The 17,539-nt window shown below is 43.3% G+C and overlaps 1 protein-coding gene across 4 annotated transcripts in view; it reads left to right on the top strand.

Annotated features, from left to right (window-relative positions):
• GRAMD2B (GRAM domain containing 2B) overlaps positions 1-17,539 on the top strand; it is a 119,449-nt gene that overhangs the window by 73,425 nt on the left and 28,485 nt on the right. For all 4 annotated transcript variants that reach the window (XM_005209088.5, XM_005209089.5, XM_005209090.5 and 1 more), the window contains exon 2: positions 16,163-16,282. In XM_005209088.5, the coding sequence (XP_005209145.1) occupies positions 16,163-16,282 (120 nt within the window). The remainder of the gene's footprint in view (positions 1-16,162; positions 16,283-17,539) is intronic.

Genomic DNA, 17,539 nt, shown 5'->3' with positions numbered 1-17,539 from the left:
TCTGTTTCTCTGTTGCTCTCCAGATAAAAGTTATTACTGTAGGTATGGTAACAAGAGAAAGGAAGTCTAACTCAAAAGGAATTTCCGTGAACATAAAACACTGTTCTGCCAATGCAGTTTACTAAGACTCCATCCCTTTGGGGTGTCTCTCCCTCCTCTTCCTTTTCCCATTTACCACTTGGTCCTCATTCCTTCTCTTTCCTGGAAGAGTGCCTCTAAAATGGAACTCCCTAACGGGATCCTCTTCCAGCACCCACATATCAGAAAATACACACCAATCTTCTTAGGAGTCGCATTTCCATAAAGCTGAGCCTCATTTCAGGAGACCGTGGCAGGGCTCTGTTAGTCTCTTGCAGACTCAGAACTCCTCTGCTCAGCTGCACCCTCATCCCTCCAGGCTTAAGGACAGCACCTCAGACACCCAGTTCTTTGTAGTCCTACTCACCTCCCAGATTCTAACACTACAGATACCTTCTCATTGGCATTCCTGATACAAAGCACTTGTTCTTTTTTTTCCTCCTTCTTTGCATACTGTAAAGTTTTTATGACTTTGCCTGCAATCCTCATCCTCCCAGTTCTTGATCCTCTGTTCCTTTAAAATGGGGTTTCAAACTGATCTGCTGTGAGAAGGATTCCACTTACTTCTGAAAAACCCAAAATAGAGGTCTTAACTTTTTTTATATATTCTGGATTTTAATGGGGTTCTTTTGACAGTGGGTTTAGTTTTCTTCTGTGTGTGCTTAATCTACAGTTCTCAAGGCAAGAATACTGAAGTGGTTTGCCATTCAGAAAACTAAGATCATGGCATCTGGTCCCATCACTTCATGGCAAATAGATGGGAAAACAGTGGAAACAGAAACTTTATTTTTCTGGGCTCCAAAATCACTGCAGATGGTGATTACGGCCATGAAATTAAAAGACTCTTACTCCTTGAAAGGAAAGTTATGACCAACCTAGACAGCATATTAAAAAGCAGAGACATTACATTGTCAACAAAGGTCCGTCTAGTCAAGGCTGTGGTTTTTCCAGTGGTTATGTATGGACGTGAGAGTTGGACTATAAAGAAAGCTGAGCACCGAAAAATTGATGCTTTTGAACTGTGGTGTTGGAGAAGACTCTTGAGAGTCCCTTGGACTGCAAGGACATCCAACCAGTGCATTCTAAAGGAGATCAGTCCTGGGTGTTCATTGGAAGGACTGATGTTGAAGCTGAAACTCCAATACTTTGGCCACCTGATGCAAAGAGCTGACTCATTTGAAAAGACCCTGATGCTGGGAAAGATTGAAGGTGGGAGGAGAAGGGGACGACAGAGGATGAGATGGCTGGATGGCATCACCGACTCGATGAGCATGGGTTTGGGTGGACTCCGGGAGTTGGTGATGGACAGGGAGGCCTGGTGTGCTGCGGTTCATGGGGTCACAAAGAGTCAGACACGACTGAGCGACTGAACTGACTGAATCAATAGTACCTGAGTAATTTCCAATCTTATTTGATATTTATGATTTTTTGAATATTTGCCATAATAGCTGAAAATTTGTTAATCCTGTGTTGTTGTTTAGTTGCTGAGTCGTGTGTGACCCTTTATGGCCCCACTGACTGTAGGCAGCCAGGCTCCTCTGTCCATGGGATTCTCCAGGCAAGAGTACTGGAGTGGGCTGCAATTTCCTGCATTTCATGCCCTACCTGAAATTTTCATTCTTATCTTTCTGTTTTGGTAAGTTTCTCATTACACTTTTAAAAATCTAAGTCGTTCCCAAACACTTCCTTCTGGCCAAAGCCTTAATTAAATAGATTTCCTTTAACGTATCTTAGGTATATTAAAAGTGTCAGTTGGTGGAAGAACACTTTCAAAACAAGAGTAGAGATAGAAATACAAAAAAATATTTAAAGTTCTTGCCCCTGGGAAGATTATTAGTTTGAAGGAGATATATATATTTTAGAAACTTTGTTAGCATGAGCAATGTACTATACAAAATTGTGTTTACATGCTGAGGGTATAAATAACAAAACAGAGCTATCAGCAGCATCAATCTACCTTTCCTGGAAATTGGAAAAGTCAATTGCTGTCTCCTTGATTCATTTTCTTGTCACTTTCTTTTGTTGTTTTCCAGTTGTGCTTGGCGTCAAAATACCACTGTCGAGAAGTTACTTAGTTTGATTATGATTTTGCTTACAATTGTTTCTTCCAACAATGAAGACAGTCAGTTTTCATATATTTCAAATTATTATTCACCTAACTAATGATCATTTTGAAAGATAAGTTTGCACACAATCAATGAAAGGAAATCAATGAATCAATGAAAGGAAAAGATGACTTTCTTTCTCCCCTCTTCCATCTTCATCCTGGTCCTCTTCCAACAGAATTTAAAATCACACTTGGAGTTTTGTACATAGTTCTTGAGATTAAATTTAAGCTCAAGCCCCTTTTCCAGTGCTGATTATTGTTCTGAACTCTATACATACTCAAAATTGTCCAGTCAATGAATATTAATTACATAATTTTTTTATGTCCAGACATTAGAGGTAAAGAGATAGGGGCTAATATCAAGAGGGACATGTCCTAGGCATGGAACAATGAATAGTTGTGGGTCGTTAGGAAGAAGCAGAAAGGACAGTCTAGGCTAGACGAGCCAAGAGTCATACACAGAGGAAGGATGAAATACATAAGTAAGGCTATGGGCTTCCCTGGTGACTTAATCAGTAAGGAATCCGCCTGCAATGCAGGAGACCCCAGTTCTATCTCTGGGTTGGGAAGATCCCCTGGACAAATGAATGGCAACCCATTTCAGTATTCTTGCCTGGAGAATCCCATGGACAGAGGAACCTGGCAGGCTACAGTCCACGGGGTTGCAAGAGTCAGGCACAACTTAGCGACTAAACCACCATGGTGAGAGGCCCAACATGGCTGGAATGGAGGAATCATTTTAGAAAGTAGAGAGAGACTGCAAAACTCTGGAGAGTCTTGACTCACATCCAGATGCCTCATTCTGATGCTCAATAGGAAGCCGTTGTTACTTCTGGAACAGGGGCATGACATAATGGAGGCAGTGTCTCAGGGGGATGAATGGGGCATTGATGTCCCAGAAGACTTGGAGAGGGAGACCCTGGAGATCACTGCTGCGTGTCTCCAAGGTTGTGTCTGCAGCTGCAGCTCTTCTCTACTGTTAACTTCATCCTCAAGCAGTGACAGAAGCCCTTGTGGATGGCTTTTTAAAAAATAAAAACATAAGCCAGTTTGAGTTGAGCTTCTCTTCTTTCAGAATCAAAATCTTAATATTTGAACACACTTTAAAGTTATTGTGAGTTGCCTTAGGCTTTGAAAGAAAATCAAGGAAAACAGAATTCAGTTCAGTTCAATCACTCAGTCGTGTCCGACTCTTTGCGACCCCATGGACTACAGCACCAGGCTTCCTTGTCCATCACCAACTCCCACAGCTTGCTCAAACTCATGTCCATTGAATCAGTGATGCTGTGCAACCATCTCATCTTCTGTCATCCCTTCTCTTCCCACCTTCAATCTTTCCCAGCCCAGCATCAGGGTCTTTTCAAATGAGTCAGTTCTTCACATCAAGTGGCCAAAGTATTGGAGTTTCAGCTTCGGCATCAGTCCTTTCAATGAACATTTAGTACTGATTTCCTTTAGGATGGACTGGTTGGATCTCCTTGCAGTCCAAGAAATTCTCAAGTGTCTTCTCCAACACCACAATTCAAAAGCATCAATTCTTTGGCGCTGAGCTTTCTTGATAGTGCAACTCTCACATCCATACATGACTACTGGAAAAACCATAGCTTTCACTAGATGGACCTTTGTTGGCAAAGTAATGTCTTTGCTTCTCAATATGCTGCCTAGGTTGGTCACAGCTTCTCTTCCAGGGAGCAATCATCTTTTAATTTCATGGCTGCAGTCACCATCTGCAGTGATTTTGAAGCCCAAAAAATAGTCTGTCACTATTTCCACTGTTTCCCCATCTATTTGCCATCAAGTGATGGGACCAGATGCCATGATTTTTGTTTTCTAAATGTTGAGTTTTAAGCCAGCTTTTTCACTCTCCTCTTTCACTTTCATCAAGAGCCTCTCTAGTTCTTCTTCGCTTTCTTCCATAAGGGTGGTGTCATCTGCATATCTGAGATTATTGAGATTTCTCCCAGCAATCTTGATTCCAGGTTGTGCTTCATCCAGCCTGGCATTCTGCATGATGTACTCTGCATAGAAGTTAAATAAGCAAGGTGAGAATATACAGCCTTGATGTACTCCTTTTCCTATTTGGAACCAGTCTGTTGTTCCATGTCCAGTTCTAACTGCTGCTTCCTGACCTGCGTACAGATTTCTCAGGAGGTAGGTCAGGTGGTCTGGTATTCCCATCTCTTTCAGAATTTTCCACAGTTTATTGTGTCCCACACAGTCCAAGGCTTTGGCATAGTCAATAAAGCAGAGGTAGATGTTTTTTAGAACTCTCTTGCTTTTTTGATGATCCAAAGGATCAATTTGATCTCTGGTTCCTCTGCCTTTTCTATATCTTGTGCCTCTTGAATAGCACAAACAAAACCTTGTGTGTACCAGGACCCAGGAGAAAGGTGCTATGACCCCACAAGAGACTGACCCAGACTTCCCCATGAGTGTCCAAGAGTCGTCAGCGGAGGCGTGGGTCAGTGGTGGCCCCCCTGAGCAGGACTGGGGGCACTGAGTGCAGCAGTGCATGCACCGGCCATTATCTTCATTGCCTCCACCTGATTTTAGCCTCTGGTCAAACAACAGGGAGGGAACACAGCCCCACCCATCAACAGAAAATTGGATTAGATTTACTGAGTGTGGCCCCGCCCATCAGTACAAGATCCAGTTTCCCCCTCAGTCCCCCTCAATCAGGAAGCTTCCATAAGCCTCTTATCCTTATCCAACAGAGGGCAGACAGAATGAAAACCACAGTTACAAAAAGAAAGAAAGTGAAAGTGAAGTCCCTCAGTTATGTCTTTGTGACCCCATGGACTGTAGCCTACCAGGCTCCTCCATCCGTGGAATTTTCCAGGCAGGAGTACTGGAGTGGGTTTCCATTTCCTTCTCCAGGGGATCTTCCCAACCCAGGGATCAAACCTGGGTGTCCTGCATTGCTGGCAGACACTTTACCGTCTGAGCCACCTGGGAAGCCACAGTGACAGAAAACTAACCCAACTGATCACATGGACTGCAGCCTTATCTAACTTGGTGTAACTATGAGCCACGCCATGTAGGGCCACCCAAGACAGATTGGTCATGGTGGAGAGTTCTGTCAAAACATGGTCCACTGGAAAAGGGAATGGCAAACCACTTCAGTATTCTTGCCTTGAGAACCCCATGAATAGTATGAAAAGGCAAAAACATAGGACACTGAAAGATGAACTCCCCAGATCGGTAGGTGCCCAATATGCTACTGGAAATCAGTGGGGAAATAACTCCAGAAAGAATGAAGAGACGGAGCCAAAGGAAAAACAACACCCAGTTGTGGATGTGACTGCTGATGGAAGTAAAGTCCAATGCTGTAAAGAACAATATTGCATAGAAACTTGGAATGTTAGGTCCATAAATCAAGGCAAATTGGAAGTGGTCAAACAGGAGATGGTAAGAGTGAACGTCGACATTTTAGGAATCAGTAAACTAAAATGGACTGGAATGGGTGAATTTAACTCAGATGACCATTATATCTACTACAGTGGGCAAGAATCCCTTAGAAGAAATAGACTAGCCTTCATAGTCAACAAGAGTCTGAAATGCAGTACTTGGATGCAATCTCAAAAATGACAGAATGGTCTCTGTTCATTTCCAAGGCAAACCATTCAATATCACAGTAATCCAAGTCTATGCCCCAACCAGTAATGCTGAAAATAGAATTGGGAGTAGGTATAAAGGTAGGAATGAATAATATGATTGTTCATGGAACCAGGTTATAGGGCCATGTTGGGGCCAGCTGGTGGTCTGTGCTCAGCCATTCCTCCAGCCCTGATATTGCAGCTAAGATTTAGAGCTTCCCTGATAGCTGAGTTGGTAAAGAATCTGCCTGCAATGCAGCAGACGCTGGTTCAATTTCTGGGTCGGGAAGATCCACTGGAGAATGTATAGGCTACCCACTCCAGTATTCTTGGGCATCCCTGTGGCTCAGCTGGTAAAGAATGCGCCTGCAATTCAGGAGACCTAGGTTTGACCCCTGGGTTGGGAAGATCCCCTGGAGAAGGGAAAGGCTACCCACTGCAGTATTCTTGCCTGGAGAATTCCATGGACTGTATAGTCCATGGGGTCACAAAGAGTCGGACATGAATGAGCATCTTTCATTTTCACTTGCTATGGCAGTGTGCTTGGGACTCAACAGAAATCATTTCCAACTGAAAGAAACCTTCCTCTGCGAAGACAGTATCTTTTTGTTGTTCTCTGGGCTCTGCTGGTTTTCATATAGTTTTTTTACCTGCTACCAATATATGTCTATTATATGGCAAACTAGATTTGCAAAATCACTCCCACAAAACTACAGTTCTTCTTGTGTTCGCTGTAACTATCCCTGGTGGTGCTGATCTTCTCCACTCCCCAGATAACCTTTGGGTTATCTTGGATGTTCCTCTTCATTGCTTGTTCTCCCACTTGATCTGGTGTTATCTCTCAATTATCTCTCCAGCGTCTGCCTCTCTGGAGGTCAGACTCCTCCCCTATCTGCCTTTCTGTGTTCTCACTGTCTCCAGCCCCCACCTGCGCCCATTCCCTGTTCTTGTACATTGATGCGAGTGTAACCCTCCATGAGGACGTGTATCATCAGGCCCCTTGTATGTGCCAGAAGAGGTAAGCACTGAGTAATATCTCATCTTCATCGTTTCATCCCTTCTGTCTAAAAATCTTCAATTAATCCCCACTGCCAACCAAATAGGAGAAGGCAATGGCACCCCACTCCAGTACTTTTGCCTAGAAAATCCCATGGATGGAGGAGCTTGGTAGGCTGCAGTCCATGGGGTCGCTAGAGTCGGACACGACTGAGCGACTTCACTTTCACTTTTCACTTTCATGCATTGGAAAGGAAATGGCAACCCACTCCAGTGTTCTTTCCTGGAGAATCCCAGGGACGGGGAAGCCTGGTCGGCTGCCGTCTATGGGGTCTCACAGAGTCAGACACGATTGAAGCGACTTAGCAGCAGCAGCAGCCACCAACCAAATAAAGTCTAAACACAGCCCTCTCTCATTAAGAACCAAACTTAACTACAGTTTAATTTGCTTCTTTCTGCTGCCTTACTCCAGAGAAAAAACAAACTACTAAGTTTTTCATCTGCCTCCCCAATAACTTTTAACAATGCTTGATTTTTTTTTTTTTTTTAAATATGAACCATATTTAAAGTCTTTTATTGAATTTGTTACAATATTGCTTCTGTTTCATGTTTTGGTTCTTTGGCCAGGAGGTATGTGGGATCTTAGTTCCCCAACCAGGGATCGAACCTGCACCCCCTGCATTGGGAGGTGAAATTTTAACCACTGGACCACCGGGGAAATCCCCAATGCTTGATTTTAGTGGTAGTGTTACTTCATTATCTATAAAAATGTATGCATCCTGTTCTTTCTTGCTTACTAATTCTCTACTTTCTCAGCTTCCTGTTTTGATGGAACATAAGTGTCAACTCATTTATACTAACTTCCCTGCTTGCCTCTCTTCCTGCATATCACTTTCTCCTTCCTATTTTCATGCATTTGCCTCTTTAAAAAACACCCTGACCAAAATATCTTGTGAAGTTAATTTGACTCCCAACTTTTTAGAATAAGAAGTTAGGAACCTCTGCCCTTCTTTGACCTCTTTACCACTCATATTTTTTGTTTAATAATACCTTCTCCTTTTTTTCTTTTCTTTTTAGAATTCCTGTTCATTTGATAAGGAAGTACCTGGCTTAAACATGTCTTGTTTTCCCTCTTACATTTTCTCTTTTCAGATTTCTGTATCTTGATGCTAGTTTCCAACCCTTTGATTACATAAATAGGTCTCATTCAGTTCAGTTCAGTTGCTCAGTCGTGTCCGACTCTTTGCGACCCCATGGACTGCAGCCCGCCAGGCCTCGCTGTCCATCAACAACTCCTGGAGTTTACTCATGCCCATTGATCGGTGATGCCATCCAACCATCTCATCCTCTGTCATCCCTTCTCCTCCCAGCTTCAGTCTTTCCCAGCATCAGGGTCTTTTCAAATGAGTCAGCTCTTCACATTAGGTGGCCAAAGTATTGGAGTTTCAGCTTCAACATCAGTCCTTCCAATGAATATTCAAAACTGATTTCCTTTAGGATGGACTGGTTGGATCTCCTTGCAGTCCAGGTGACTCTCAAGAATCTTCTCCAAGACTACAGTTCAAAATCATCAATTCTTCAATGCTTAGCTTTCTTTATAGTCCAACTCTCACATCCATACGTGACTATTGGAAAAACCATAGCCTTGTCTTGATGGACCTTTGTTGGCAAAGTATTTCTCTGCTTTTTAATAATAAGCTGTCTAGGTTGGTCATAACTTTCCTTCCATTGAGTAAGCATCTTTTAATTTCATGGCTGAACTCACCATCTGCACTGATTTTGAAGCCCCAGAAAATGAAGTTTGCCACTGTTTCCACTGTTTCTCCATCTATTTGCCATGAAGTGATGGGACCAGATGCCATGATCTTTGTTTTCTGAATGTTGAGCTTTAAGCCAATTTTTTCACTCTACTCTTTCACTTTCATCAACAGCCTCTTTATTTCTTCTTCACTTTCTGCCATAAGGATGGTGTCATCTGCATATCTGAAGTTATTGAGATTTCTCCCAGCAATCTTGATTCCAGCTTGTGCTTCTTCCAGCCCAGCGTTTCTCATGATGTACTCTGCATAGAAGTTAAATAAGCAAGGTGACAATATACAGCCTTGACGTACTCCTTTTCCTATTTGGAACCAGTCTGTTGTTCCATGTCCAGTTCTAACTGTTGCTTCCTGACCTGCATACAGCTTTCTCAAGAGGCAGGTCTGGTGGTCTGGTATTCCCATCTCTTTCAGAATTTTCCACAGTTTGTTGTGATCCACACAGTCAAAGGCTTTGGCATAGTCAATAAAGCAGACATAGATGTTTTTCTGGAACTCTCTTGCTTTTTCCATGATCCAGCGGATGTTGGCAATTTGATCTCTGGTTCCTCTGCCTTTTCTAAAACCAGCTTGAACATCAGGAAGTTCATGGTTCATGTATTGTTGAAACCTGGCTTGGAGAATTTTGAGCATCACTTTACTAGCCTGTGAGATAAGTGCAATTGTGCAGTAGTTTGAGCATTCTTTGGCATTGCCTTCCTTTGGGATTGGAATGAAAACTGACCTTTTCCAGTCCTGTGGCCACTGCTGAGTTTTCCAAATTTGCTGGCATATTGAGTGCAGCACTTTCACAGCATCATCTTTTAGGATTTGAAATAGCTCAACTGGAATTCCATCACTTCCACTAGCTTTGTTAGTAGTGATGCTTCCTAAGGCCCACTTGACTTCAGATTCCAGGATGTCTGGCTCTAGGTGAGTGATCACACCATCATGATTATCTGAGTGGTGAAGATCTTTTTTGTACAGTTCTTCTATGTATTCTTGCCACCTCTTCTTAATACCTTCTGCTTCTGTTAGGTCCATACCATTTCTGTTGTTTTTCAAGCCCATCTTTGCATGAAATGTTCCCTTGGTACCTCTAATTTTCTTGAAGTGGTCTCTAGTCTTTCCCATTCTATTGTTTTCCTCTATTTCTTTGCATTGATCGCTGAGGGAGGCTTTCTTATCTCTCCTTGGTATTCTTTGGAACTCTGCATTCAAATGGGTATATCTTTCCTTTTCTCCTTTGCTTTTCGCTTCTCTTCTTTTCACAGCTATTTGTAAGGCCTCCTCAGACAACCATTTTGCCTTTTTGCATTTCTTTTTCTTGGGGATGGTCTTGATCCCTGTCCCCTGTACAGTGTCACGAACCTCCGTCCATAGTTTATCAGGCACCCTGTCTATCAGATCTAGTCCCTTAAATCTATTTTTCACTTCCACTGTATAATCATAAGGAATTTGATTTAGGTCATACCTGAATGGTCTAGTGGTTTTCCCCACTTTCTTCAATTTAAGTCTGAATTTGGCATTAAGGAGTTCATGATCTGAACCACAGTCAGCTCCTGGTCCTGTTTTTGCTGACTGTATAGAGCTTCTCCGTCTTTGGCTGCAAAGAATATAATCAATCTGATTTCAGTATTGACCATCTGGTGATGTCTATGTGTAGAGTCTTCTCTTGTGTTGTTGGAAGAAGGTGTTTGCTATGACCAGTGCATTCTCTTGGCAAAACTATTAGCCTTTGACCTGCTTCATTCTGTACTCCAAGGCCAAATTTACCTTGTTACCTCAGGTGTTTCTTAAGAACATAATATTTGAGTAATGACTTAGGGAAAGGAGAGAGAAAATTATGTGTTGCCCTTAATGGGGACAACGGCACTCTAGGCAGAGGGAACAGGCAGTGCACAGATTTTCTTGTGGGAGCATAAACTGAGAAAAGGGAGTTAGAGGAATCCAGAGGGGCAGAGAGGGCAGATCTGGAAGTGCTGTGTAGGCTATTAAGGATTTGAACTCAGTCCTTTTGCATAATACTGTGGTCTGTTTTATGAGTTCCGTCTTCTCTCTGAAGATATTAATTAGAACGTTTTGGGTTTCTGTTTTTCTTGTTTGCTTGTTTATTTTCTTCTGTTCTCTGAAGTCAGTTTTCTAGGGGTTTTACCTTCTTGTTGGTTTATCCTGGTCTTTTCTTTAAGACTTCAGATTTTCTTCAAGGGTCTAGCAATCCTTTGCTGTCATTTCATATGTAAGAATGAGGGACTGGTGGGCGGTGGGGGGTCAGATGAGGAATTAGAGTAGTTCAATAGAACATGGATAGGGAATTGGTACTTAGCTTGGGACCACTTTGTTCAAAATGGAAAAAAGAGAAGGGATTTATTCTGGGGTTTCACCCTCCATACTAGGTACCCTGATTTCCTGCTGCTAAATTATTCGTTTTTTAAATTGACTACCTTTTGACGGTGAGGGTGGGATGATTTGGAAGAATGGCATTGAAACATGTATATTATCATATGTGAAACGAATCACCAGTCCAGGTTCAATGCATGAGACGGTGCTCGGGGCTAGTACACTGGGATAACCCAGAAGGATGGGATGGGGAGGGAGGTGGCAGGGGGGTTCAGGATGGGGAACACCTGTACACCCGTGGTGGATTCATGTCAATGTATGGCAAAACCTCTACAATATTGTAAAGTAATTAGTCTCCAATTAAAATAAATAAATTTATATTAAAAAAATAAATTGACAACCTTTCTAATTTTTTTTTTTCCTCACAGGCTGAGTAGCTGACTGTCTGACATTTCGGTATTGAGGTCGGGCAGGGGGTGGTGACTTGGAGGGTGAGGGTGGTGAGTTGGAGGATGGGCAGAGATTTTGAGCACCTACACACACACCTTTAATTTTGTTTAATGTTTTCCACACTTCTTACATCCTCCTCTTATAGCACCTTATTGGATTCTGAGAAACAGGTTGCTATTCTCTTATCTTCCACTGATGCCCAAATTCTAAAATACGACTTCCTCTGCTTTGCTGCATGAGTTCATGTTGTACTTCACTTTCATTTTCCAGATATATGGGGAAATCATCTTCTGTGGATGGTCTCCCACCATTATTGTAAGCAGGATTATTATTTCTCATTTTAATAGGCCTCAGAAAGGAGAGGCAAACACCTGTGCTCCTGTTCTCCATCCCGAGCTGGAAGCCTGTCAGGTTTCATCACAGGTTTTGCTGAAACCAAAGAATACTATGTTTTTGGCTTTTCTTTTTAAAATCTGCCAGTAAGCCTATCCAGAAAAAAGGAAAAGTTAACTTGTCATTAATGTTTTATTTTAACGTTATGCTGACCTCTAATATCCATTTAACTTTTCTAAATGTTTATTTATTTAAAAGGTCAATTCCAGGATATTGCCAAGAATTTGGTGATGCAGTTATAACCAGAATTGTTTTCCCTAAATGTTTCTATCAGCAGCCCATCAGAAAAATTGGCAAAATGTACATACAAATAGCTAATTTGCAAAACAGGAAATAAAGAACACATATGAAAATACACTCAACCGTACTCATCAGAAGAGAAATGTAAATCAAATCAAAACTATAATGGGATTTTTTTTTTTACCTCTCACATTTGTAGAGATCAAAAATTTTAGCAGTTTAAAAAAAAAAAAACTTTAACACTAGTCATTGGTAAAATTGTTATTCTCTGTGCTAGGTACCTGCTAGGCACTCTGGATTATTTTTTTTTTAAGTTTAACACTTTGTTAGAAATGTGTAAACTCTGATACGTATTATGGGTGTGAGTCACAAAACCTTTACTAAAGGCAATTTGACAATAACTGTAAAAATTTTTTTATTTGTGTACATTTTAACACAGCAGTTTCATTTCCAGGAAATTATCCTGTGGAGGTATTCACACATAATAACATATGAGGACATTCTTAGTAATGTTTGTATTTATGATAAGACTGAAATCACCTAAATGCCCATAAATAAGGAACTGGTTAAATTATAAGTCAGCCATTACAGTGGAACTCTATGCTGTCATTAAAAAGAATGAGGAAGCTCTATGGGTACTAATAGGAAAAGAGTACCAAGATATCGTACGTTGAAAAAAAGGGGGTCAGGGGTATAGAATAGCATGCTATCACTTATGCTTAAAACACACACACACTCGTGGGCACTCAGATTCCCTGGAAGGATACACAGGAGCTGGGAACAGTAGGTGCCTCTGCAGAGAAACAGGGTGACCGTGAAACAGGGGTGGGCACAGGGGAGATTTGTTTTTCCATTTGTAACTTTGAATTGTATTGTTGTGCTTCTAGTACCTGTTCAGGAATAAATATGTCAATAGATAAATACAATGTAACGTTTCCAGATAAAGATATACTTACAGCAGAATTGTAAATGAAAGACCATTCTTCCTGACTTACAAAATCTAGTTTGCTCCCAGACTAGACTGAGTTTGCTTTGCACTTGGGAGAGGCTCAGAGGTCTTGGAGAGGTACTGATTTCCATCACCAGCTCCTGCACCTTGTGTACCCCATGCTGCTTTCTGCTTCCCGTTACTATGATTCTGGTTACCGTATGGCTGCTGAACAGTGGTCCCCAGGGTCCTCCTCTGTCCCTGCAGCCCATCGCTCTGCTTCCCAAGTACTAGCCACTCTTGCCCACCAGCCACGGGGTCGCCAAGCAGGCAGCATACTAGGAGCAAGTCTGAGGCTACAGATCTTGGCAAGTCCAGGGGCAGCCTACTTTTCAGCACAGGGTTTCCGTGTCATTGTGCTTTCACACACCTGACCTTAATCATGACCATCCAATTTCCAGGATTTTATTTTCTGGTGAAACATATGCTATCTTCAGGTCCCTTCTTAACCTTTGCTGGGCAAGACTGTGGTTTCGAGAAATGATAATCAGGGAGTTTTTTAAATGATAGTAGATGTAAAACTATCTCACTGGTACTACCATAAAGGAATTTAGTGACCTTTTTTATGCCCAAGCTTAGACTAATTTAACTTGAAGGGAGACAAACACAGGTTTATCACTGTAGTTAGGAAGGAACACAGCTTCCTGGACTGAACCAAAGTGAGGCACTTGTTTGCATTTATCTGAGATACAGTATAATCATTCACCTGAGACAGAACCTAATCGTCACTGAGATGTGATGGTGCCTGAGTACAACACAGCCTCAGCAGGAGAGGCAAAGAGCCTGGGAGATAGAAATGACAGGAGAGAGGTGTTGAGTTTACTCTAAACTCAGAGACTCTCCAGGAGGAATAATAGTGGACTCCACATAAAAATTCTAATTCTGAAACATTGTGAAGTCTGAATCAACTCATCATCAAACTAATGAGGTCCAGGAAGTAAGGAATATCAGACTGTTGATAGGGATTGTCAACCTGGTTTTTTAATTTATAGATTGTGTAACAGTGTGTGGCAGTGTATTATTGAAACCATCACTGGTTTCAATGTGGTAGCTGGTAATACATATGCTACTGCCTAGCAGGTGAAGTCAGACTTGGTTAGTATAAGTGTGTCTGTCTTATCTCCCAAGCATTGCCACCCTTGTCTCTCTATGGCAATTGTTCAGAAACTCCCTACTGAGAAGGTTTCAGGGCCCATAACTGATGCTTAAATTGGGTTCGAGATTGGAGAAGATTGGTGAAGATGGATCCCCTGTTCCCAGCATCTTCTCCCGCTTCTCTGCTTCCTTAAAATGGAAACTCATTTATCCGTCTCACCAGCAGGGCCAGCAGGGACCCATAAACAAGTGTTTGTTGAGAGAAAAGGATCCTTGACTTGGCTTTTTTTTTTTTTTAGTTAATTCTTATAGTCAGTGTCCTTGAAAGAACCTTATCTTCTTGTTTCTGGTTTGTTTGTTTTGTTTTTTAAAGTGATTTCCTTGTTTTCATGACTTAAGTGAGACCTGTTATTTCATCTGCCTTGTCAGTGAGAGTTCAGCTTCACTGATGGTAACTTTACGGTGACTGAGAGGCACTGAGGAAGTGGTTTCTTTCTTCCCCTACGCCCTCCTCACTCAAGCACAGGCAAGTCTCTGTTTTTCGGATTCTAGCAGTTAGAGTCTGCTGCTGACAAGACGACCTCTGGGCTAAGGGGTGCCTCCAAGAATCATCTCACCAGTGTTAGGAATTAGCTTGCTTGAGTTTCCTTAGCATCTTTGAGTAAACAAAAACCCCAAATTGAATTGGCCATAGACATTACAGAATCAGTAATTGTCAATCCCATATTGATCAACACCAGCAAATGACCACAGTAAGCAAAATGCTTCCTCCAAGTCTTGGCACTGGGCTCTTTCTGCCCAGAGCGAGGGGCACCGTTTCTCTGGCAGGCCATGTGTCCACTGGGCTAAATCAGACAGACAGCACCGTTTCCTGGGTGCCTTTGACTGGGCATGGCTCTTTCTGAGTCCACAAAGGTGCTGTCCAGGATGGGCCTGAATCTGACCCTTCAGAGAGGTTGGTAAATATTTGAAGGAATGCTAAAGTGGATTATTGAAGTTCCACACACACTTTGTCTCCCTACTTCAAGAGGGACTCTCAAGTGGATTTCTTTTTCTTTTTTTGGTTTATTCAATTTCCTTGACTAGGTTGTGGGAACTTTTTTCCTGTGTCCACCGCACTGGCCCTCCTCCATCCTTAATGGTTCAGCATGTGGCCCTCTGACTTACTGTCCCGTCTTCTCCCTCTTTCACCAAGGTCAGACCTAGTTTTCCGAAAGCCCATTAGGCACGATTACATACCAGCACTGTCCTAGACCCTGAGGTCAGTATAAAGATCAATGAGATTTTCACCCCAGCCTGGGGCTTCCACATCACAGAACTAGTAAGAGGGTTCAGAGGATAGATTAGGTGGTTGGGGGGATGGATGAATGCAAAGAAAGAAAATTTGAGTATGGCCTTCTACACAAAGGCCTCTCAGATGGACAGACCTGAGTTTGAATCACAACTCAGACAGGCCAGTTCTATGAACTGGGGTGAGTAATTCACCATGTAAGAGCCTCAGGTTCTTCCTGTGTGAAATGGGGGTAGTAATTCCCACCTAGCCTAGGTGGTGGTGTGGATTAGAGATAGTAATTGCTGAGAGAGGCACTTGGTAAAATTAGCAACCACCCAAGCCAAGTCCTATAGGTCTACAACAAAAGATGATAAGTGACAAATGCAAACAAAACGGGTGGGGGCTCCTGGGGGACAACTCACACCTGGCAGGAGGCCACACGTGAGCAGGTTCAAGAGGCCCTCCCAGCCTCCAGGTTATCTGCCACCTCCGTGCTGGGCAGGGCTGAGCCAGGCAGTACAGGGCTCATGGGCGACAGACCGGGGAGCCAGCGAGTCCCTACAAAGTCGGACATTTACCTCCATGTAAACCTGCAGGTGTGTCTGAAGCCAGCATGACCCAGAGCTCCTCCTCCTCTGGCACCAGCGGAGGGGCCAGAATGGAGGGATGGGAAGGGCACAGCTGTCCTTGTTGACTTCAGCCTGTCGCAGGATTGAAAGTCATTCCACTCTCAGAAAAGTGAGCTCACGTCATCGTCTTTCCATCCTCCCCACCCTGGATGTCTAAGGTGAAGCGTTTTCTCTTCCCCAGCTCAGAGGCTGAGAATGGTGTGGAGGAGAAAAAGAAGGTATGCAGGTCGCCAGGAGCGCTGTCTCCCACCCCATCCAGCGAGGCCGAGTCCCAGGACCAGAAGAGAACCATTTCCCTGCGGTGAGTCCTCACATGACTCCCTCTGTTTTTTTTTTTTTTTTTTTTGGCTTTTCAGAGGGAGGGGTTGCTGGAAAGAGCTGGTATTTCTAGTTTTATGGTGGTGGCTAAGACGAAAGCTCTCCTACAGGCAGGGAACACCCCTGAGAGAGAAGTGAGGTGTTTTTCCTTCACATCCAGGCACTGGCACCTGCTTTCTCTCTGAGCTCTTCCTAGCAGTCTCTCTTCTCCTTCCCACCCCAGTCTTCTGCAAACTTTCTGCCCCTTTCTTAAGCACTGATTTTGCTACGTGATAAAGCCTGGGTGGCACAGAGTTAGAAAGCACCTGGAAAGACTGGCAGCGTTACTGATGAGGCCACCCCGGCTGAACTGTGTGCTCAGCCTTTGGGTGTGCACAGCTGCCGTCTCGCTTCCCTGGCAGCTGCAGAAATGAGAGGAGGGAAAAAGCCTTGCCCGGGATCCCTGGGCAGGGTGTGCACTGCCTGTTTCCGGGGGCCAGTGCTGGAAACCAGGCTCAGTTTGATCGTGGGACTGTGAGGAGAGAGGAGGTTTGAGACATGGACTTCTGCTCCCCATCACTCTCAGGGGCACCAATTATGTGCTTTTTTTCACATGGAAGAAAGAAGTAGGAATTTCAAGTTGCTTTTCTGCCCTTAAAGGAGAATGGTTAAGCCAACGATCAATCACAAGTAACTCCGGCCGTTCATCTACACCGAGTGGAGTGATAGCTCTCTTCCCCTTATTAGAACTGTCAGAACTGCTGCCTTCTACGACTTTGGGCCTCTGCTAAAGGATGATTCAATAACTCCTACTTTTCCCTTCCTTCCTGGCCACCCCAGCCCACGTCTTCTCTGCTAATCTATTCCTCACTCAGGACCAAGCATAAGTCTTTACTGTGCCCCCTGCGTGTTCTTTTCTCCCACTCCCAATTCTCTCTCCATCTTTTCTGCAAGTCTGTTGTGGCGCATCTCACTTTCAACCGTTCTTTCTGCAGCTGTTTTCCTGTCAGAGCATCCTGCCTTACTCAGCAAAGACATAAAGCCCGTTGTTTCTTGTGACTTTCGGCACCATTGACTGCCTACCACAGGTGCTCTGAAATGCACTACACATGTAACTCCACCTTCCCTAGGCTTTACACGAGACTAATACGCTCATCGTCTTACACCAAACACCAGGGCTTGTGAAACTTCTCCAAAGTCTGATCTGTGTAGTGCAGAGAGCTCTGCACTTGGTTGAAGGCTCTGCTCTCACTGTCTGGAA

The sequence above is a fragment of the Bos taurus genome, chromosome 7, assembly GCF_002263795.3.
Source record: "Bos taurus isolate L1 Dominette 01449 registration number 42190680 breed Hereford chromosome 7, ARS-UCD2.0, whole genome shotgun sequence".
NCBI lineage: Eukaryota > Metazoa > Chordata > Mammalia > Artiodactyla > Bovidae > Bos > Bos taurus.
The sequence above is the reverse complement of the archived record's forward strand: the minus strand, read 5'-3'. Positions and strand labels throughout refer to the sequence as shown.